This window comes from Mytilus californianus, unplaced genomic scaffold (genome assembly GCF_021869535.1).
Source record: "Mytilus californianus isolate M0D057914Y unplaced genomic scaffold, xbMytCali1.0.p SCAF_6, whole genome shotgun sequence".
NCBI classification, from domain to species: Eukaryota; Metazoa; Mollusca; class Bivalvia; order Mytilida; family Mytilidae; genus Mytilus; species Mytilus californianus.
The window spans coordinates 110574589-110598166 of NW_026262712.1; the positions used below are offsets into that span (position 1 = coordinate 110574589).

Genomic DNA, 23578 nt, shown 5'->3' on the forward strand with positions numbered 1-23578 from the left:
ACTATAACGCCTTCTGAAATGCAATATACATTTGACTTAAATACTTTAGTTTCTACTTTAAATTGCAAGCTTAAAAACTTCTTATTTTCGCTGTCTGTTTAATCCAAAAAAAAAACAATCCCCTTATGACAAAAACCTCGCCAGTCCACTTGACCATAGCAATAAGATATAGACCATAATTGAGTTACATTATCAACAATATATCGTTAGACCATAAATTTAAACACAAGATCGATGTCGTACAGCAAAATCGCACGAAAGTAATTTCAAAAGAATGGACAAACTCAATCAAATTACAGGTATGTGATAGGATTTTTCATTCCCTACCGCCAACTTTACCACTTAAACAGACCTGACCAACGTATTTAGATGTTTTGAAAACAAAACAAATAAGATATTGTTGTTAAGAAAAAATATGATCTTAATTTCATCATATTGTTGGGTTACTGTATCCCTTATATATACCCAAACATCTGCTCCTTATATACTGCGCACTTTGTAATACAGCTATGCAAAGTAAACACGTAAACAACAGGTATTATCTCGGGTTTCAAAAGACCTTCCTTTTTTGTATGTATTAAAGATATAAAAAAAACCAGATCAGATAGAAATAACGCATATGTGTAATAATTCTGTCTTTGGTATAGATACTATATCGTAAACATTTGGATTTCGCACTATGGGTAAATAAATATATGTTTATTGTATGTTATTGTAAAATAAGTAATTGATTTTATATATTTTGTCAGAAAAATCTAAAATATTGTTTTTCTCTAATTCTTCATATTCTTACATTCAGAGATGTAAACGTGCATTTATTATTGCAAATGTCGAACAATGGACTAAAATGCAAGATTATTTTTAGCGATTTCAGGTTATTTGTTGTTAATTCCTCAATGTATGTTTCGTTTTCTTCCGATTGAGATTAAAAATGGCAGAGAGCTGGGAACTATACGAACTAGATAAACCAAGTCACAAATTCATAGAATCCTGTCCCACGTTAGGAACTTCATCAGTTGTCGTGTGATATCTTAATGTTTTTCATTATTTATGAATTCGGAGTCAATAGAAGATATTTGATTGTTTCTGTAAGTCACAACTTGAATAGACAGGGGACAATTTAGAACTTGACATATTGTATCAAATCTTTCTTTTGTTAAAAAAAACTGTATGTCGCCTTCTACTAGTATACTTCTTTTAACTATTGTTTTCATTAAAATTGTTGTATCAATGATGTTTACCCCACATCTGCTGTCAAATACTCTTTATTGTTTGCTGTATGTAGACTTCACACATGTGTAAGAGAGAAATATGTCAAAGGGATATTCAAACTAATAAGTCGATAACAAACTAGCGCAAAATTACAACATAAAAAACTAAACACTAAACCCATGTAAAAACCGGTGTTGGCCTCGTGTGCTTCGAAAGGGTAAGCAGATCATGATCCACATTAAAGGTCATCTATATTTCTACTTACTTGCTAATTTAGATGTGCTTTATATTCTGATTCGCTATGAAATACTAACTGACATTAAGCTACGATCAGATGTAATGATGTAACATAGCAAAAACGAAACAATTTCAGCACATGTTCATTGTCTGGCTTTGAGAATAGTATTTAGAAATGAAATTATAGTAGTTTGTACTGCATGGTAGAAAAGATATGAGGTTATTCAAACTCGAGAGTTTGTGTAATCTCAAAGAATAGAAAGATTGGTTTTATATAATTTGTTTAATTTTGAAGGTTAAATTATTCAAATTTTCTACAGATATTGTTTGTTTAATGTCAAAGAGATCCTTTAAAAATTCACAAATGAACAGAGCAGTTTTGTTTATCGCAAGTGATAGAATGTAGAAATATAACTTGGATAATAACCAATACTGTAGTATATACATAATATAATTAAGTAGTATAAATTGAAAACAACGTTCAAACATTTGTTTGTGTTGGATAAAAACCGCAATTTTTATACGTGTGCATGCAAAACAAATTTTAGAGGGGTCTAAATACAGCACAAAAAACATTTTCCAAAAGACCAAAAAGGTGAAAAAGTATATTTCAACAAAATGCATTTGACTAGCAGGTCGAACAACGGATGTTCTTAAACCCTGTTGACTGTCATGGTGATTGACAAATAAACGGATCACCAGATGTAGCAAAATGGATCTTAATTATTAATTTTATACCAAACAAAAAGCAATAAACTTGCTTGGTAGAGGGGTCTAAATACAGCACAAACAACATTTTCTAAAAAACCAAAAGTGAAAAACTATATTTTAACAAAACGCATTTGACTAGCAGGTCGAACAACGGATGTTCTTAATATAATTTACACATACTTTTCCCCTCTTTCCATATGTGGACAAGTTCATTTATATACAAATTATCTATTTGATATTATTCCCAACTTTGTACTTCGTTTATATCTATTTACTCTATATTATAATGATCTTACTATATTGAACATATATTTGTATTGTATGGTTCAATGAATCCAAATACTCTATCTAGGATCTTTGATATTTACTCACCACTGGCTATTGGACAAATTACTTTTCTTAATAGTTGTTTTATCTGGTTCTGGCCAGTTTGACAGTTCACCTTTTGACTATATATACTGTAATTTTTAACTATATTGTCAATGCAGAATAAGTAACACCAGAAACAACACTATGAGCCGTAGCCAGCATTATAAGGTATTTATAGTTTAAGGGTTTTTCAAATTAATCTATGGTTAAAAGTTTTTGTCTTAAATATTTTATTTAGTTTCATTTACTTTGCTAATTGTATTTCAAACTTTATATTTTCTTTTTTACCTGTAATAAACTTTCAATGTTGTATAGTATTTTATTGAGACGTATGGTCAACTTACTTTAGTGAACAGTTTTCATTAGCATTAATTAACAAATTGTTTACATTCAGAGTTGTCATTTAACTAGTTTTGCATTATTATTTATTTGCAATAGTGTAATTAAACATAATATACATTATTTGTTACAAAATGATATATTCATATGCATTTATTTGTAAAGTTATATTTATTTGTCATTATCTGTATATTTCAGATCTGTCGTTGCCTTCTTTATAGTATATAATAAAGTATTTGAACGTTCTGCATTCAATTCATCTATGCCTTATTCCACCTGGTCACATATGGCGTCGTCGACAGGATGTGAGCTGGGGAGTATGTGGATATAAATATTTGCATTATCGAGACGATTAATACTTAGCTGGGGAGTATGTGGACAAGTTCATTTATATACAAATTATCTATTTGATATTATTCCCAACTTTGTACTTCGTTTATATCTATTTACTCTATATTATAATGATCTTACTATATTGAACATATATTTGTATTATATGGTTCAATGAATCCAAATACTCTATCTAGGATCTTTGATATTTACTCACCACTGGCTATTGGACAAATTACTTTTCTTAATAGTTGTTTTATCTGGTTCTGGCCAGTTTGACAGTTCACCTTTTGACTATATATACTGTAATTTTTAACTATATTGAATGCAGAATAAGTAACACCAGAAACAACACTATGAGCCGTAGCCAGCATAATAAGATCTGTCGTTGCCTTCTTTATAATACATAATAAAGTATTTGAACGTTCTGCATTCAATTCATCTATGCCTTATACCACCTGGTCACACAGATATATTTGGTCACCATGTAAATTTAAAAGAAAAGGCAGGTCTGACACCCACTTGTGTATTGTTTATCTTTTCCTACAATATTTCCTAACAGACAGCTACAAATATAAGCGGACATAATGAATCCTTTATTATCTCATCGTCAGATCATTATCAAGGAAAACGGTAGTATTTATTCTTCCATAGGCGACAACACTAACATTTTCTTAATTTGCCACTGTTTATAATAAAAACCTGGACAAAACAGTTATGTGTTATATTAATTAGTACTTTATTATTCTGTTTTATAAATTGAAGTCAAATGGTACCATAACTATCTTCGAACGGAGCTTGTTTATGGTATCCATGCCCACCGTCATTTTAGATCAAATTTATGAACATTTTAAAGCCTTTTCGAATATTTCTCAAGAAAATATTTTAATGTTTTTAAAAATTTATATAGTAAATATACACACTGCAGTTATTTATATATAAATTAAAAAAAAACATATATTATACCCTTACATCCAATCATATCTCTCCTAAGTTGACTTCCTTCACCTTCCTTGGGTACACGAAAGGCCAACCTAAAGTCGGAACAATGTAATACTACATGTATCCTTTTTTTTTTAAATAACCTCCCAGACAATTTATCTTTCTTGTTTCAGATAATGACAATTTAGTGAATCAAACTATCTGTTTCTTTTATTCCCAAAAGATGAAAAAAGTACCAAGATTGCATTAATTTCTATAATAGTCACAATTACAATAGGTAACTTCTTTGTAAAACAAAATGCATCATTTATTGATGCACCTGTGAATACACCGTTCAACATTGATGTGATATGTCTCAATTTGAGATAACCGAGTTAACTGATGTTAAATCTCATACATTTAGGAATATTATAATCGGGAATAGGACAAAACCGTTAAATCAACAGATATGTCGACTATTCTTATAACTAAAGAACTTAGACCGCGACTGATTCATTGACTGACACATCGTATTCGTGAACAAATTTGTGATGGGCACTATAAAACTTATGAAGTGTCCATTTCAATTGTTCTTCCAAATATTAAACTCTGTCCCTAATAATTGAACATGTACGAGTATGGCATGACTTATGATTGGCAGAGATGCAACATATAGATAGAAAATCATTAGGTAGAAAGCATATAATTGCATTTACTTGTCCAAATAAGCCTAAAATTTACGTTTTAAAAGTTCAAATAGTTTGAAGTCGTTCATTTGTGTCGATATTATTGAAAGATTAAGATATAAAGCATACCATCTAGTTTTTGTAGTATCCATTATCTCAAGTTCATTTGGATAGATGAGATACAAACACTCGTGGTAATTCGGATTATTGTGACAAGAGAATATACTTGAAAGTGCAATTAAAGAACTTTTCAGGAACTTTTTTTTTGTCTTTGGGAAGTACATTTTTTTAATCCTATTGCATATTAGTACGAAGACAAGTAGGGCAGTACATCATCAGTTTCCGTTGGAATACCAGTAGTCTGTCGAAATATGTTGTTGGCATCAGTGTTCTGCACAAAATAATATTTTCAGCAACATTAGTTTTATCCTCAGCTAGCCAAAAACAAATATTTTTATTTTTTGGATCTCTGCCGATCATAAAGCATGTATTAAAAAAAAGTAAAGAATTCTGTATTCCGAGTTATAATGCTGAGGTATCTGTTGTTTTACAGCTCAGTTAAATATCAGCAAAGAGATTCTAGTGAACGTAGATGAGCTACAACAACAGTACTTGATCAATTTCGGTAGCCATGTTTGTTTTGAGGAAGATTTAGAGGTAAGCTTGTATCTAAGGTGGCTGGGTGGTATAAATATGTAATATAGGATTTTGCTAAAAAAAAATAATAAATGAGTCTTATCATGTGCTTAATGGGGAAAAGTAAAATAAAAAAATGGGTTCACCGTCTAGTTAAGAATTTTTGAAGGGTTAAAGTTTATTGGCTCTCGTTCAAGATTACTATAGAAATGATAGGGACATGATTGCAAAGCTAGTTTTATTGAAGAATCTCTCATGAAACCTAATATAAGATTTTTTTATATTTGTGTTCTTTTTTTTGTTGCTTCAATAGTCTTTTTAATTAATCAAAAATACAATCAACAAGTCTCCGTCTAGTTAAAACAAAAAATTTACATCATAAAAAATAATGGGATTTTTTTCAAAAAGGAAGATAACTCTGTCTTTGACAGATTTTTCTAATTTTGGGACCATATATAAACAGACGTGGTTATAAAAACTTGTTATACCTTCTATACTTGTAAGACCATATATTATATATATATATAACATTTCAAACAAGTGCAGTTGATTTGCATATTGGTTGTCATGGCAATCAGCAGTCAAAATGGAAAATCACTCATTTTGGGGATTTTTTTCTAATTTTCAGTTCAAATTCAAGACCATACAATTTGAAAAATGAGCAGGCAGTATCTATTATAACAGGGGTGTGTTTGTTTTTAAAACCTGCATATTTATATGAACTGTGGAATCCCTGGGGCAAATAGTTCTTAGTTTGTCTGTCCGTTGTCTTGCTTAATACCACTGGTTTCAGTTGATAATTTAAGTATCTCTTGCTTGATTGTAATACAAATTGGAGACTCTGCCTTTTTTATAAAACCTAGACTCACTCAGACACCTGACTTACACTGATTTTTAAGTCTACGAGACAATCCCTTATCTGCAATAAATATCCCACCCAAGGGATCTCCACCATTAGTATTCACATTTTGATGAAACTTTGCAAGAAGGTATTTTTTTTTTTTGTGTTTTGTACATAAATCAGGTTCTTTTGACATGTTTGAAATGCCTTACATTTGTCATTTGGTTTTATATCTTGCTAAACGGTATGGAGTTGGCTCATTGTTGAAGGCCATACGGGGACATATTGTTCTTAATTTCTGTATCTATTGGTCTCTGGTGGCAAGTTTTCTCAGTGGCAATCATGCCCCGTATATCCCATCTTTTTATATATACTTGAAATTATTTTACACAATGCTGACAAATATAACACACAGGACAACTTCTATGTTTGTTGTATAATATAATTATTAGAGGATCCATTTATATCTAAGTTTGACATAGACAAATTCTTCTATCATTTTCTAGTACTTGTTTATGTATAAAAATTAATAAATGAGATAGTTGAACCTGATACATTCGCCATTTAATCCTTTTTAATATTTGTCAATTTTTCCGTTTTATGCTTTTGAAATTACATAACATAAAACATTTCTATAAGACACAGGATGTCCTGCCATTAAATGTACGTCACAGTAATCAAATTGTTGATGACCTGAGTGGTACCATAACAGAATACTGTGGTGGTGATATATCACAATAGGTTTCTCTGAAATGAACCTAAACACAAGACTTAACCAAAGACACAAAAGCAATACATGTAGGTCATAGTGACTGAAGTAATGTATTGTACTACTAGTATGCAAGATGTCTGTGGAGAAAAATATCATTGATATATTACCATTAGTTACTGAGAAATTGAGGTAAATGCAAAACTTAACTGGAAAGGGATGTACATACTTATGGACTGACAAGGGTATACTAGTATCTATATAATCCATCCACATTTGTGGCAGGGCATAATAAAATCAATTTGTTTTCAAATAAATATAAATAACCACATGTAGTATTGTGACAAAAGTACTCATTTATGATCATATTTCAGATCCCATAAATTACTTATTCAGATTCAATAAATTCAAAAAAAAAATTAACTAATTTAAAAGTGTTGAAAAGCATGGTTTGATTAGTAGCAGGCCAACTTTACAGGTTTAATCTATTCATATAACCTGATGGCTTTCTTTTCACAGTGTGCCAATTTTTTAAATCCTGTTCTGTATAATCAGGTTATGCAAATACCTGTCATCCCCCCCCCCCCCCCCCCCCCCCCGTTTTCTCCTCCCTCTTACAAGAATTTTAAGTGCACACATGTTTTGTATGCTACAACAGTGTTTTTGAGATTTATAGAGTTCTCAACAGTAAATTATTTTGATAAGTGTACCTTTTTCATTTCATATACTACTATAGCTTCTGTATTAATTTTTATGTGTAAATATGCGTAATGGCCTAAATTGACCAAATAACTTTTTTCAATTATGATGATGATGGGGGTTTATAACGACCTTGACTGGCTATACAGCCTTTGCACGTCGTTTTCTTTAATTCAATTATACATGGCCAAGAACATTTTATACTCATGTGAGAGAATTAGGAAACCTTAAATATTTTAAATTGGTAGAAAATAAATTGCTTCGCCGAGCGCAGCTGGATACGACCGCAGAGGTCAAACCCTGAACAGTTGGGGCAAAAATAGACACAATAATCGTGCTTGATACAGGTCTGAATTTGGATTGAAATTAAATGTTTGACACATAATAGGTTTCTGACACAGAATAACTGTAATCAAAGAATTAGAATTGGTTATATGATTTAAATTTATATTCAATTTTTTGCTTTTGTGCAATACACTATGCTGTTGCCAAGCGCCCCCCCCCCCCCCTTTCCCAAAAAAGATTTACCCCCCCTCCCCCCTTTGTTTTTGCTTTTGTGCAATACACTATGCTGTTGCGAATTGACCCCAAACAAAAATAATATTTGAAGAATTTCTTTTTAATTTCTGAAATCTGTAACGAGAAAAAAAAATTGTCCCCCACACAATTTCGTTTTAACCCCCCCCCCCCCCCTTTTCCGCCATCCATCCCCCCCCCCCCCATTTGAGCCATTACACACGAGAGCCAATCCTAACCATCCCTTTGTGGTATGGAAACTTGTTGTACAATTTCAGAGAGATCCATACACCGTTCCACCAGTTATTGTCTGAAAACTAGAAAAATGCTTATTTGGGCCCCTTTTTTGGCCCCTAAATCCTAAACTGTTAGAACCATAACCCCAAAAATCAATCCCAACCTTTCTTTTGTGATTATAAACATTGTGTTTAAATTTCATAGATTTCCATTAACTAATACTAAAGTTATTGTCCGGAAACCAAGTGTCTTTGGACGACGACGACGACGTGATACCAATATACGACCGCACAAATTTTTTGCGGTCATATAAAAATACATTTTTATGTCATGCATGTAAAGCCACCTTCTTTTGATAATCTTATTTTTCAGGTACAGGCATATATTAATTTAAATTTTGAATAATTGTAATAAATCTTGAATCCTTGATACATTGAATGATTCTCCAATTGCTTTAAATACATGCTACATAATATATTAGGGCATTAAAAAAGCACATTTTTCCAATATTAAATTTTTTAAACCACAAAATTGATATGTGTACATGTTGTTAAAATTGTTAAATTAATAAATGTAGAAAATAAACTACCTAAGGTAAATGATTAAAATGGATATATCAGTATAACATTTTGTTAACTGCTTTTCTTTCAGACAATACCTGGTAAATGAAAATATAAAAAATAAACACACTAGACTTGCAATTTCTCAATAAGATTTTTACAGGCCTTTTATAGCTGACAATGTGGTATGGGCTTTGCTCATTGTTGGGCACGTTGTGGTACAGTGACCTATTGTTGTTAATTTCTGTGTCATTTGTTCTTTTGTTTTATTGGATATCATACCACATCTTTTTTTTTTATATAATGTTCTACTTTTAGGCAAAAATATTTATTAAATAGAATAGAATATCTACCAGCTCTAACTCAAAATATGGACGTTCACTTCCCATATGTTAAAATGTACAAAAAATGTACATTCATTTGTATATAATAAAGAAATTATAAAAGTACTAGTATCGAATCAACGAAATAACACGAATAACCTTTTACATTTTGCCACTGTGATAATAATTATAAGAACTATTACATGTACCCCCTTTTTCAGTTCCAACTAATCTATAAGCATAGCCTGATTTGAATTAATCTAACTTTTTAATTCTGTCCATTAAAAGTGTACTGTTCTAACAAAACACATACTGTTATATTAATTAAGACATTTGACATAAAATTTTGCAAAGAGAACAAAATTTTAATACAGCAGTAAATTGTTTAAAATATATAATTTAATATGCACCTCACCTTATCCATGTTATTATTAAATAATCACAGTTGATATGTGCCAAGTTTTACATGAATAATCTACAGGGGTGGACCCTAAATATACTACATTTATACAGCTGAGAAAAACTGTTAGTTTTTTGGGGGATTTTTCCCCGTGAAACAGTGCACAACCGAAAAATGTACATACAATGTTTAAAGAGTTCATATTTGTTTTGTATTTTTTATCAATTTCTTTAAAAATTCCAGCCAGATTACCAAGTAGAAGTATGCACAGTACAATCAGGAATTAGTGACAAACACATTTTGGGGGAAACAAGTATGTAACAACAGGAATCAGAGCAAAACAACTCATACTCAAACAAGCATTCTGCGAGTATTGTATGACAATACATAGTCCCCTACCGGTTAAAATTCATTGTATTGCCTATTGGAACAAAATTCTTATTTGATCCATAACTTGTCATGGAGTAAACTGTATAACAAATATCAGTTCAATATATCCAAACATGACAAAAAAGTCTTGAAAACTGATTATTTAAGTGAATTTTCTTAGTCAAAGGACCATAACCCTGCACAAAATGATCAGACCGGAACAAAATTCAATCTTGATATGTTACTTGTCACGATAAAACTATGTTCCAATTTTCAAATCAATACCTTCAAGCATGACGAAAAAAGTGCAGAAAACTGATTATTTGAGCGAAATTTTCGAAGTCAATGGACCATAACTCTTGCATAAAAACACCAGACCGGAACATAATTCAAACTTGATCAGTAACTTATGATAAAACAATACACCAAATATCAAATCAATATCTTCAATCATGAAGAAAAAAGTGTGGAAAACTGATTTGCCGAACTGACAGATGGACATCCCCTTCGACTTCTTTGGTAGGGGACTGATAATCTAAACTAACAACAGAGTGAATAAAAATTCTGTTTACCAAAGAAAGAAACTCCTGCCTTTTTTTCCGAAAAATCAAATGGTCATTAGTATAAATTTACTTATGGTGTCTGATGTAGACAACATTCTGTATGTATGTGTCTGTCCCAAGTCAGGAGCCTGTATTTCAGTGGTTGTAGTTTGTTGATGTGTCACATATTTGTTTTTAGTTCATTTTTGGTACATAGATTAGGCCGTTAGTTTTCTCGTTTGAATTGTTTTACATTTGTCATTTCGGGGCCTTTTACAGCTGACTATGTGGTATGGGCTTTGCTCATTGTTGAAGGAGGGTGACCTATAGCTATAGTTGTTAATTTCTGTGTCATTTGGTCTCTTGTGGAGAATTGTCTCATTGGCAATCATACAACATCTTCTTTTTTATATATAACACACCTGCCAAGCCGCAAATAAATGGTGATTTAGTCAACATACCAGGAGTAGATTTCAAAAAAAACCTCACAACTAACATTGATCGTATATGAATTGTTTATGACTTACATTGTACTATCGATCTTAGTTGTAAGTTTAATGTGAAAACGACTCCTGGACCCTAAGTGGTCTGTAAATAATGTGTCATAACATTTATCACAAGTACATTGTACAATGAGCATCACTCATTTTAGTGTGGGTATTGCTGTGTGTTTGCTTATTCCACATTGGGTAGAGGTATAGTGGAGGGTTAACATCTGACAAAACATGTTTAAGCTCGCTGAAATATTGTTTGTACCTCACCCTGTCCCAAGTCGGGAAATTCTGGTCTTTTTTAGTCTTGTATGTATTTTGTTTTTTGGTTCATTTATATGTTTTGCCGTTAAGTTTGACGTCCATTTTCCCTGGACAATGCATTATTGTTTATGGGCTAGCTGGATCCTGCCTCCGGGAGCTGGATTTTCTTGTTGTGTTGAATACCCATCATAGATTCATACCCATGGTGGCTTTGGGTCATTTTCTGCTATTTGGTCGTCGGATTGTTGTCCTGACATATTTCCCCGTATCCATTCTCAGTTTTATATAATTTATAATACACATTAATTTTTGTCCCTGTTTTTGGTTTTTTTTCCCATTTCCGTTAAGAAAAATTTACTTTCAAATGATTTTATGGTCGTGAATTACTCTTGTGATGGGATTATTCGCAGATAATGTAAATTATCTGGCGAAGAATCTTCAATAAATGATGGATCGCTAGAAACTTAAAGAAAAATTACTTACATTATTCATTGTTTGTTTATAAAATATTATATACATTTTGCGGGTCCTTTTCTAGTGTAAAACAACTGTGAAACTGCTTCATAAGCTACTAAAATGGGGATCGTGTTCTAATATTTTCGATCTGCGTTTAAGTATTCATGAAAAGCAGCCCACGTGTTCGATTATTGTGATTTATCTTGTGCTTATCTTCTCTAGCCGGCAAGAACATGTCATTACCACAAAACGGAAGTGCATTTGCAACAATGAAAATAGCAATAATAAATTTTATAAAATTCTCGAATTACAGTTTTCAATTACAACATTATTTTGTTGTATATTTAAATGAAATAGATTATTTATAATATTCAAATTTAATTATCATTGGCCATAACGACAATAGGTATGACTTGCGATATCGATGCGCAACTTCCTGCGCAGTTGGCGCGAAAATTTGAACCCGCGAGCCCCCTTAAGCTCGCAAAACACATAAAACAATTTAATTTGTCACCGCACTTAATATTTTAGACAATTGTTTCTCTTTCTTACATTATACGTATCCAAATCATCTATATACGGCGTAATTTTCAGTTGGAGTTAACTTTTACCCGTAACTGCGACATAACCCATTTACTGTCAATTCACCGATTTTTTGTTTTATCTTAAATCTCCTTTCAATTATATTTGAGGTTACCCGTACAGTTTCGGGGGATAAATATCAAGGCAAAGATGAACGTTTGGCGTTTAATGTGGTTTTGTTTGTGATGACTTTTCATATCAGGACTTCAAATCTGAAATTTGATTTCCCCATCAAATCATATACAAAAGAACTCTTTTGTCGTTTTTCAATGAAACTGGGGACAACATTGTTGCTTTTCCAAGAATTTTAAGTTATTTCGCTCTGCAGTAAAAAGGTATCTAGTGAAGTTGTTAAGCTTTTCTGAAAATCTGAAATTGAATTTCCTACAAAATAGGAGATACCTATCAAAAATAACTTTCGGGAACACTTTTTAAAATTTTCTTTATATTAAGACGGTCAACAATTACTTTGTATGTATTTAATTTCCATTCGCAACAAAACACGCATAATACAGAGATATTAAAACAATAGTATACCAGAAACTTAAAAAAACTGCTTAATAAAGGTTGGCAAATTTAACTGATTTATAACTAAAGTGTTATGGTAAAAAGATACTGCTTACATGAATTTCAATTTTCGCTAAACCACATTGAGCATAGTTTTTAAATAAATTATAATATTGCGAATATATCACTAAAAAAGACATCTAAGATGAGTTTTTGTTAAGATCTCAAAAGGGAAAACTAATTCAACAAAAGTATATATTTGTTCTAGATAATCTCGATCTTTAACATATAATCTCCAAATCAATTGATCTGTTTCGTTATATTGTAATTTGAGTTCAAGCTATTTCTGTGTTCAATATTTTGGAGGTGTAAATGGTAGAGTTTCTTATTTGACTAACCAAAAAGTAAAATCACAAAAATACTGAACTCCGAGGAAAATTCAATCGGAAAGTCCCTAATCACATGGCAAAATCAAATGACAAAACACATCAAACGAATGGACAACAACTGTCATATTCCTGACTTGGTACAGGCATTTTTAAATGTAGAAAATGAAACATGGGGTGTAATAAATCTGATTAAATATCCTTACTAGATCGTAGTGATGAATTAGCTAGACTTTAAGAAGTTTAAATTGTTAAAAAAAACTTTTATATATAGCGGTCAGTATAACAAATGAACTTTGCTGATAAATAAAGGAATTATTGCACGCAACCTCCAACATAGCGACAAGAGGGAAATAACTCTTGTTCAAATTTCGTCAATAAAAGACTATCTTAACAATGTGAAACTTAATTACTTCCCATTAAAATTAAAATTAACTGTGCCTTTATTTACACGACAGGAATCGGAGCCCTGTGATTATATATGTCCTTCAGGTCTTGCTATTTTGTGCTGTCTACCGTTTGGACTGTGTGCCATGTGGGCTGCAGACAGTGTAAGTATATCATTCTGTATCATAGATTAAGTGTATATTAAACTTTGTTCAAAAATGACGATCATGATTATATGAGTTAAGATATGACATAGTTTGAAAGATATTCCAGTTTTCCTTACGAAATTAAACATATCTAAAATACTTTATCACAATATGGACTAAGGTATGGTATTATAATTTAAATACATGTTGTTCACATAATAATAATCACTCTTTTCCTACAATAAAACTTTTTATTTATAGTAATATTCCCTCATTTACATTAAAATCAGAAAAACAACAATATAAACATACTTTGTTTTCTTTTTGGGCGTTTTCCAATTTTAATTGCACTTGGTCACTGTACAGTTCGTTGGTGCAGTTATAAAGTACAGCACTTTAACAATTAATCGACAATAGATGTTCATTCGTGTGGAACATTTTATTGTACATTGAAAGACATGCACTTAAAAATATAGAAAGGAAAATAATATTTTTAATTGAATGAGATGGCGTGTGTATGTTTTAATGTAAAGCGCGAACCAGACGAACCAAAACTGGACACTTTGTCTGAATGGATCAAAGCTATTCGATCATGCATTCAATAGCGCATTCAGAAACTACGATGTACTATGAGCACTAGGGTTTCTACTCCTTCAAGAACTCGGAGGTTGTGGATGCTTTATCCTCTTTGCATGACAAATATGTCGTTGTTCCAACAGATAAAGCTTCCAATAATATTGTCTTCGTATGTAAAAACCATTATTTGCAATGTCTCACAAAACAGCTTGGAATAAACAGCACAACTGGTAATCCTACATATTCTTTAACATCATTTACAAAGAATGAATTTTTACAAAATCACAAATCTGTCCTTCTTTCATTTGATATTAACATCAAAGAAAACGAAGAAAATCTACCGTCATTATACTGGATACCAAAACTTCACAAAACTCCGTATAAAGAACGATACATAGCTGGATCATCAAGATGTTCGACTAAACATCTTTCTAAAGTGTTGACTACTATTCTTTCTACAGTAAAAGATGGCCTTCAAAAATATTGTGATGAGATATATTCAACCAGTGGTGTCAATCAGATGTGGATTCTCAAAAATTGTAAAGATCTACTGCTAAATCTTAGGTCACAATCACTGCAATTTTGCAGCAACATTAAGACCTTTGATTTTTCTACGCTTTACACTACTATTCCCCATGCTCAATTGAAAGATCGACTTCACCATCTCATTAAACAGAGCTTTTTCTTTAAAAATGGGAATCGTAGATATAAATTTCTTGTTTTGGGTTATAATAATTCTTATTTTGTGAAGAACCACACTGATTCTATCCGAAAATACAGTGAAGATGATATTATTAAAATGCTGGACTTTTTAATCGACAATATATTTGTTGAGTTTGGAGGATTGATATTTCAACAGACAGTCGGTATTCAAACGCGTACTAATTGTGCACCCCTTTTGGTCGACTTGTTTTTGTTCTCGTATGAAGCAGAATTTATTCCGAACCTTGTAAATGACAAAAAGAAAAAGCATCTTGCAAAATTCTCTAATTTTACTTTCAGATATATTGATGATGTCCTATCACTGAATAACCCATATTTCAGTCAGTACATGCATCTCATATATCCCAGTGAACTTGAAATTAAGGATACTACTGATACAAGAATGGCTGCTTCATATCTTGATATTTTCCTCAATATTGACACAGATAGACGACTTCACACTAAAATCTATGACAAACGGGATGATTTCAACTTCCCATTTATCAATTTCAGCAGTAACATACCCTTGGTCTGTCGTATGGTGTTTACATATCTCAATTGATACGTTATGCTCGTGCATGTTCACACTATACTGACTTCATATACAGGAGTGTGCTCCTTACGCAGAAACTGCTCCAACAGAGTTATGAGGAGGATAGATTTGAAATGAAACTCCGTAAATTTTATGGACACCATCGCGAATAGGTTAATTTTTACAATGTGTCTGTGTCTAAATTAACTAATGACATTTTTACCACTTCTTAGATTGTGGTTTAACATCTATGTCGTCTGTCTGCTAAGTATCGAACGTGGCCTATTCCCAAATATGACTGTTATACCGAGTGTGAATTTACATTGCTATACGACGTGTCTCGGTATTTTGTACATCCAACATTCATGTATTTATTTTTATGTTTCTGTTATGGTTTTGGTTGGATAATGTAATATATCTTATCGTTTGTAGTCCAAATAATTATAAATAAGCATTTCATGCCATCATTGTCATGAAAATTGTTTGGACTGGTATTGTGAAAATAATAAAGTTCGAGATTGCATGTTCGTTACGTACGTGCGTCACTGTTTGTGATGTCCAATGGTGTCTGTCGTTGATGGAAGATGTTCGCTGTTGTTCTGCGGTTTGCATGTTGTGTTGACTATTATATTATTTGTTTGTGCGTTTCTCTGCGTTGAGTGTTTGTGCTGTATTTCTGTCACGAAGTGTTGTCATTTTAGCGATATATGTTTAAACATTGCCATGTAAGCGGGAGGTTTGGCTAGCCATAAAACCAGGTTAAACCCACCATTTTTTCTTAAAATGTCCTGTACCAAGTCAGGAATATGGCAGTTGTTATCAAATAGTTCTATGTATGTTGACGTTTGTTTTGTTGCACTTCAGTGTTCCTCTTGTTCCTTTGTTTTCCTCTTTTAGTTGATGTGTTTCCCTCGGTTTTAGTTTGAAACCCGGATTTGTTTTCTCTCATCGATTTATGACTTTTGAACACCGGAAATAACTGTTGCCTTTATTTAAGTTAAAGGTGAGGTGATAATAAATATAAAAGTTACTTTAAAAATTAAAGCAAACAATTATTTGTAGGGAATCAAATCTTGGGATAGTGGAGATCATGAAAAAGCTAAGAAGAAGAACAACATAGCTTTATGGTTGATAGTTGCAGCGACTCTGATTGGATCATCTTTATGGTTGACCGGATTACTTTACATCAATCAAATCGGACAATAAGTTATCTATCAGCAACTTATTTCATTATAGCATTGGTTTTATTTTATATATATAACCTAAGACTATAGCTTTGATTCATTTTTATATATATGTTCATGTTTTGTTTACTATATAACATACAGTTTATCAAGCAAAAGTTTACCTGATGGTGTCAGCTTTTTATATTTAGTGTTTGTTATACAGCTCCCGTATGACATACATCTTAAATATCAAAAAGTGTGTCTAGGATGTGTTTTATATAGACCAAACGGTGTCTAGTGTACCGGATTTAAAGCCTGGTACCTTTAATGCGTTTTTGCATAATGTATTTCTAAGTAGAACAAAGGTGACATTATGCTGAAACACCTACATAAACGAAAAATCTGATAACCTTTTATCCTAAAAGCATGTTAGCAAGATGGATACCAAAAGAAACAACGAGGTTTTTCAAAAACGAATTATGATAAGTCATTATGTTCGAACTACTGTATAAACTTTAGTATATGCACTTTTTTCCCTCAAACTGCATTTTTGTTAGATTTATACACTGTTGCTCATGTTTTTCTTAGAAAACTAGTGGAATTCAGTAGCGGGATGGAGTTTCCGTTCAATATTGCACAATGGTTCTAAACCTGTCTCCTGGTGTTTTATGATAAAACTTGTTTTGATTTGTTTTACTGATAAAACTCAAATTTATTTTTTTCATTTCAGCACATTTTATGAATTGTCTGAAAGTATATTAGTACAATATTGCTTCTGACAGGCACGTTTTGCATGAACTATATGTATTAAACATTTTGCGATTTATAATGCAAATTACAATGTTCTCATTAAGCTACAGTTATGTCCGTGTTTAGTTGATTTAAATGTTCCAAACAACATCTTTGTTATTTAAATGTTGTTTAAAACAGCTGTTGTGATTATGATTTTTTCGTAATAGCTCTTTCTAATATGAAAAGATGTTTTGCTAAAAATGCTTTTGAGATATCAAATTAGTTCTATCTATTCTACAGGGTTAATTTAATTGCTAATTTAGTCTGGGAAAACATCGTTTATTTATTAGTTTAAATTCGCGTTGAATTCGTCTGCGAGTACTCTTGGAATTATACATTGTGGTTATTATTATTATGTCTTTTTGTTAGGATTTTTTATGTTCAAGAGCCGATGTGATGAGTTAAGCCTTTTCCAAATGATTTTCATGATTTTTTTTCATCTGCTGTTGTGCTGTTACAACACTGTCTCTGGGTTGGGGAGGATTGAGCGCTCACAAACATATTTTACCCCGCCACATGCGTTATGCGACTGTTCAGTAGCCTTCAATTCGTTTATTGTCGATGATTGCTGACTGCCATGCATGTTTTTCGTTTATTGTTTAGGCATAAATCAGGCTTTTTGGGTTTCCTGTGTCAATTATTTCACATATGGCATGCAAATGCCTTTTATAGCTATCTATGCCTTATGGGTTCTTCTCATTTTTGAAGACTGTACGTCTGGGTTTTTTTAGTATTAATTTATTTTTTTTAATTTATTTTTCAAAACAAATAATGTATAATCATGATAATATACAAACTTGAAAGGTATATAAATTATCCTTTTACAGTGCAAATAATACAATGTCAGATAATTATAATTAAGTTGATTTTAACAGCTCTTATAATTACAATAGCCTTAAGAACATTTTGAGTTTTTTGCTGCAAACTAATTCGTGTGTGTTTTGTTTTATTTTTATAGTTGAATTTTGAAGATAAAAAAAAATCTGAAATAAGAAATTAAAAGAAAAAAATTGTGGAAGAATGCAAAACAAGTATGAAATTTGTAGGGAAAAAAAGAATAATTGGTCATCCGTGGTTTGCTCTATATGTCACTGCATTTATGGTACTTGATTCAAGGCAGATGAAAGTAAAAAGCCACTTGTATAGGTTTCATTACCAAAAAAAAAAAGGCTCATGTATTTGTGTTATTGATCTTCATAATATACACATAACGTGGCAGCTACTCCATTCTCTCTCAAACCGTTCTTGTTTTTGTTTATAAATAGCTAAAGTTTTTTTTCAGTAAAGTACAGATCATTTATCTTGTGTGTGAGTGCCTGTAGTGATAGGACTTTTTTCAAGCTTCTACTTGAATAGCTATATTATTTAATACAAAGCATTATCTTATTTTGTACAATTCAGTTTCTAACATAAAAAATACCAAATACAAAAGTCTTATAATTATAATTAAGTGTTATGTGTGCTGTAGATGAAGTCCATGTATTAAAATTTTCCACCAGAATATGTACTTTTTCACATTCCCACAATATGTGTATAATGGTTGATGGTTGTATATTACAAAAAGTACAAAGGGGGCTTTGTACAAGTTCTATCTTTTCCATGAAATAATTGGTAGTCAAAACTAAGTGGTTTATCCTGTATTTGAACCACTGTGATCTACTATTTGTTGTAATTTTAAATGGAAGTTTATATAAATTATTTCCATTTCATCATCAGTGACACCAAACTTTTCCATAATTTTCTTTTTATTTGTAGGTTGAGTAAGATTTTTCCTCAGTATGAGGTTCATATCTTTATAAACTTTTTTGTGTTTAAAAAATTCTTGATATTGTTAGGAATGCTTGGGTAACAATTCCTATATTGGAGATGTTTAACACATTTTGTTAAGACACAATATTTCAGAACGTCTGTACGTATGTGATAAATCTCCTGAAATTTTGTCAGGGAAACAAATTCTCCAGCTTAATCTAATATTTTTTTTACAATGTGTCATACCAGTCTTAGTAAAATACAACATCGTTTTCTATTTCAATATTCTCATTAAACCATAAAGGCAAATTCAAAAAATATTCAATATTTAAAGCAATAATTTCTTTCCAGGAACTAAAAACATCTTTTCAAAAATGATTTGTGCATACAGTCATACTATTTTCTATGTTTTTGACACCTGTATTTTTCTAGTAACTCAAAATTAATCCCGTGGAAAGCAATAATTTCTTGTAATTTTTCATTATTAATCAACCTTCTAACTCATGTAGATTTCAGTGAATTTATGAAAGGTTTCAAACTAATCATTTTTAGACCCCTTCAAAACTTGCCACACAAAACTAAAAAACAAGTTATCAGGTTTTTGAATAATTGTGTTGTCTGGATTTGGCAATGATGAAAACAGATGGATTAGCTTTGGCAATGCCAATGTTTTAACTACCGTAATACGCCCTATTGGGGTTAAGTTTCTCTTGCTCCAATGTTTTAAAAGAGATTCAATCTCCAATATGTTTTATCATAATTTAATCGTATCATCTTGAATAAATCTACATCAAAGTCTATTCCAAGGTACGATAAATTACTTTTACCCCATGATAAGTTTTAGCTAGTACAAAGTACATTCTGACTGTATTTCGTACTACCAATCCATACAACCTGGATTTTACTGTAGTATTTTTTAACTGTGACATTTCCCGAAAATAATTCAGGTCTTTCATGCTTTCCATTAGAGATTCTCCTGGTCCATCTAAGATAATAGCAATATCATCAGCAAATGTAGACAATTTGTTTTCAATACAAACATATTTTAAGCCTCCTATTTTCTTATTGTTGCGAATCTAAAAAGCTAGTATTTCAGCCCACAGTATAAACAAATAAGGAAAAAAGGGATCACCTTGTCTACAAACCCGTTCTATATGACAAAAATCTGATAAATAAAGGCAACAGTAGTATACCGCTGTTCGAAACTCATAAATCGATAGAGATAAAAACAAATCCGGGTTACAAACTAAAACTGAGGGAAACGCATCAAATATAAGAGAAGAACAACGACACAACAAAAACACAACATTAAAATGTAACACACACAGAAACGAACTATAATATTCAATGGCCATTTTCCTGACTTGGTACAGGACATTTTAAGAAAAAAATGGTGGGTTGAACCTAGTTTTATGGCATGCCAAACCTCCCGCTTTAATGGCAACGTCAAACACAACACCAAAACGATAACATCACATGACAGGACCACAATACAAATAAATGGGAGAACATATAGGACAAAGAAACACACGAATGATAGCTAACAAAAGGTACTAGGCTTAAAATTCAATACGCCAGACGTGCGTCTCGTCCACACAAGACCATCCAGTGACGCTCAGATGAAAAAAGCTTGAAAGCCAAAACAAGTACAAAGCCGAAGAGCACCGAGGACCAAAACTTCCAAAAATTGCGCCTAACACGGCCAGGGTTTCCTGCCTGGGACAAGAACATCCTTATTATTTAGAATAATTTATAATTTTGCAAACAGTAAATTTTATAAAATGACTATATAATAGATATACATGATAAAACCGAAGTGGGGACTAACTACAGAATAAAAACGGATACATTACATAAAACAACTTAATCCAACATATAAATAAAAATACACAGCCGAGTTAGCCAAAGCATCAACGCACAAAGTGACGTCACATTTGAAATTCTAAAAAAAACACACAAATTGACGTCACATTTGAATTTGTAAAAATATTTCTAAAAAATAAGATAGGATTAGGATTGATTCAAGATTAGATTTGTAATACTGACATTACATTTATTAATAACAATGAAAATTAGAATACTTATTAATATCAAATTGTGGTAGTAGTTAGATAATTAATTGTATTATCTAGTTATGTCGGTGTTTCTTCTGAATCAAACTGTAAACCAAATATATCGTATAAATTTCGTTGAACCAAACTAAAATCTAATAAATGAAGGGGGTGATTAATTATCTTTACCATAACACAGGAGTATAACAGAAAAGACGTTAAGACATTTGACAAAATCCGACGAGAATAACAAATATAACATTAAAATTAAATACATGAATTTTGGATAGAAAGGTACCGTGACACGTCTTATAGCAATGCGGTTTCACACTCAGCAAAAGTCACAGTCGGGAATAAGTTACGTTCGGTAATTAAAACATCAGACGACGTAATGACAAACCACAATCTAACACGTGGTAAAAATGTCCTTAGTTAGTTTGGACAAAGACACATCGTATGGACTAACCAATTCGTGATGGTGTCCGTAAAATTTAAGGAGTGTCATTTTTAATCTGTCCTCCTCATAACTTTGTTGGAGCAGTTTCTGTGCAAGGAGCACATTCCTGTATATGAAGTCCGTATAGTGTGAACAAGCACGAGAATAACGTATCAATTGAGATATGTAAACACCATACGAAGGGGCAGAGGGTATGTTACTGCTGAGAAATGGGAAATTGATAATTGGGAAGTTGAAATCGTCCCGTTTATCATAGATTTTCGTGTGAAGTCGTCCATCTGTGTCAATATTGAGGAAAAGATCAAGGTATGAAGCAGTCCTTCTAGTATCAGTAGTATCCTTAATTTCAAGTTCACTGGGATATATGAGATGTAAATATTGGCTGAAATATTACCCCCTTGGTTTACAGCTGACTGTATTTTAGAGTAGAAAACTCCAACCCAATTTCGGATGGATATTTCAAAATTGAAAAATCTTAATACTTCTTGTAGATAATCCCATAATAATGAATCGAAAGCTTTTTCAAAGTCGACAACTAGGAGAAGTCCTGGTATGTTTTTTTTTCTTCTACAATTTACACCAAATCATATAACATCTTGTGTTTTCTCCTATAAATCGGCCTAGAACAAAACCAGTTTGATCAGGATCAATTAAATTTCCCAAAACTTGTTTAAATCGATTAGCAATCACCCCTGATGCAATTCTGTAAGAAATATTTAGGAGAATAATTTGGCCTCCAGTTAGAAACTGTCGAGGTTGATCTCCTTTAGTTAGACATGTGATTATACCTTGTCTTTGCGTAACAGACAGTTGACCTTTTTTGAAACCATAATTTATAGATCTTACTACAAACTGACCAATTTTCCCCCAGAAAACTTTGAAAAATTCAGCTTTAACCTGATGATCCTAGACTTTTATCATTTTTCATTGCTTTTTAAAACATTTGATGCCTCATGTAGACAGATTGGACCCTCTATAGTTTATCTGACTCCTCATTTGTTAGTTTGTGAACATTGTATTTATCAAAATCATTATCAAAATTTTTAATCTTATCAGTAACAACATTTCTTTTTGAGTACAACTCTTGATAAAAAAAATTAACCTCTTTGATAATATCTTTTTGATTACTAATCATTTCTCCATCATCTTTTTTTTTTATTATTATCTTTAAGTCAATTGAGAATGTGTGAAAATAGTTAGTTTATTAATGTATAGAATGTATGTAAAATAACTGCAAAAAATCAGATTTGTTTGTACTTAAAATTACAATTTCTGGAAGAGCCGACCACAGCATTTTATTTTAAAATGATATTTCATTGCAGTTTGGGGTTACTGGATTGGTGTCGAAATAATTTGAGTATGAGATGTGTATGAAAAACAGGAAAGAATACGATTTTGGACCATGACCATGACGCTGTCACGACGTAACGATTATTTTGTTTTTTGACACCTTTTCAAGCAACATATTGAGACTAATTGATTTCTACTGGAGCGATAAGATGTCATTTTAATCAAAAATATTTAGGACGTTTTTGAGAGAAAACAAAATTTAATGTAAAAAAAAGCTTATTATTCTCCAAATTATTACGTATATTCTATCAGGGGCATAATATATTATAAAAATCCCAGATTCTATCGTTAACTCAGCTTGATTTGAACATTTTCTTTTTTGACGGATTTACTTGTTTCTGGAATCT

The 23578-nt window shown here is 31.6% G+C and overlaps 1 protein-coding gene across 12 annotated transcripts in view; it reads left to right on the top strand.

Moving 5' to 3' along the window:
- The window catches only part of LOC127704643 (synapse differentiation-inducing gene protein 1-like), a 52442-nt gene extending 33317 nt beyond the window's left edge, over positions 1-19125 (top strand). For 3 of the 12 annotated variants that reach the window (XR_007983435.1, XR_007983433.1, XM_052208784.1), the window contains exons 2-4: positions 5359-5462; positions 13782-13874; positions 16729-19125. Coding sequence is in view for 5 of the 12 variants with exons in the window: in XM_052208784.1 (XP_052064744.1) it covers positions 5359-5462; positions 13782-13874; positions 16729-16872 (341 nt within the window). In the remaining 7 variants the exon portion in view is untranslated. The other 9 variants (XR_007983436.1, XR_007983432.1, XM_052208782.1 and 6 more) reach the window with 8 other exon arrangements.
- Positions 19126-23578: the final 4453 nt, after the last annotated feature.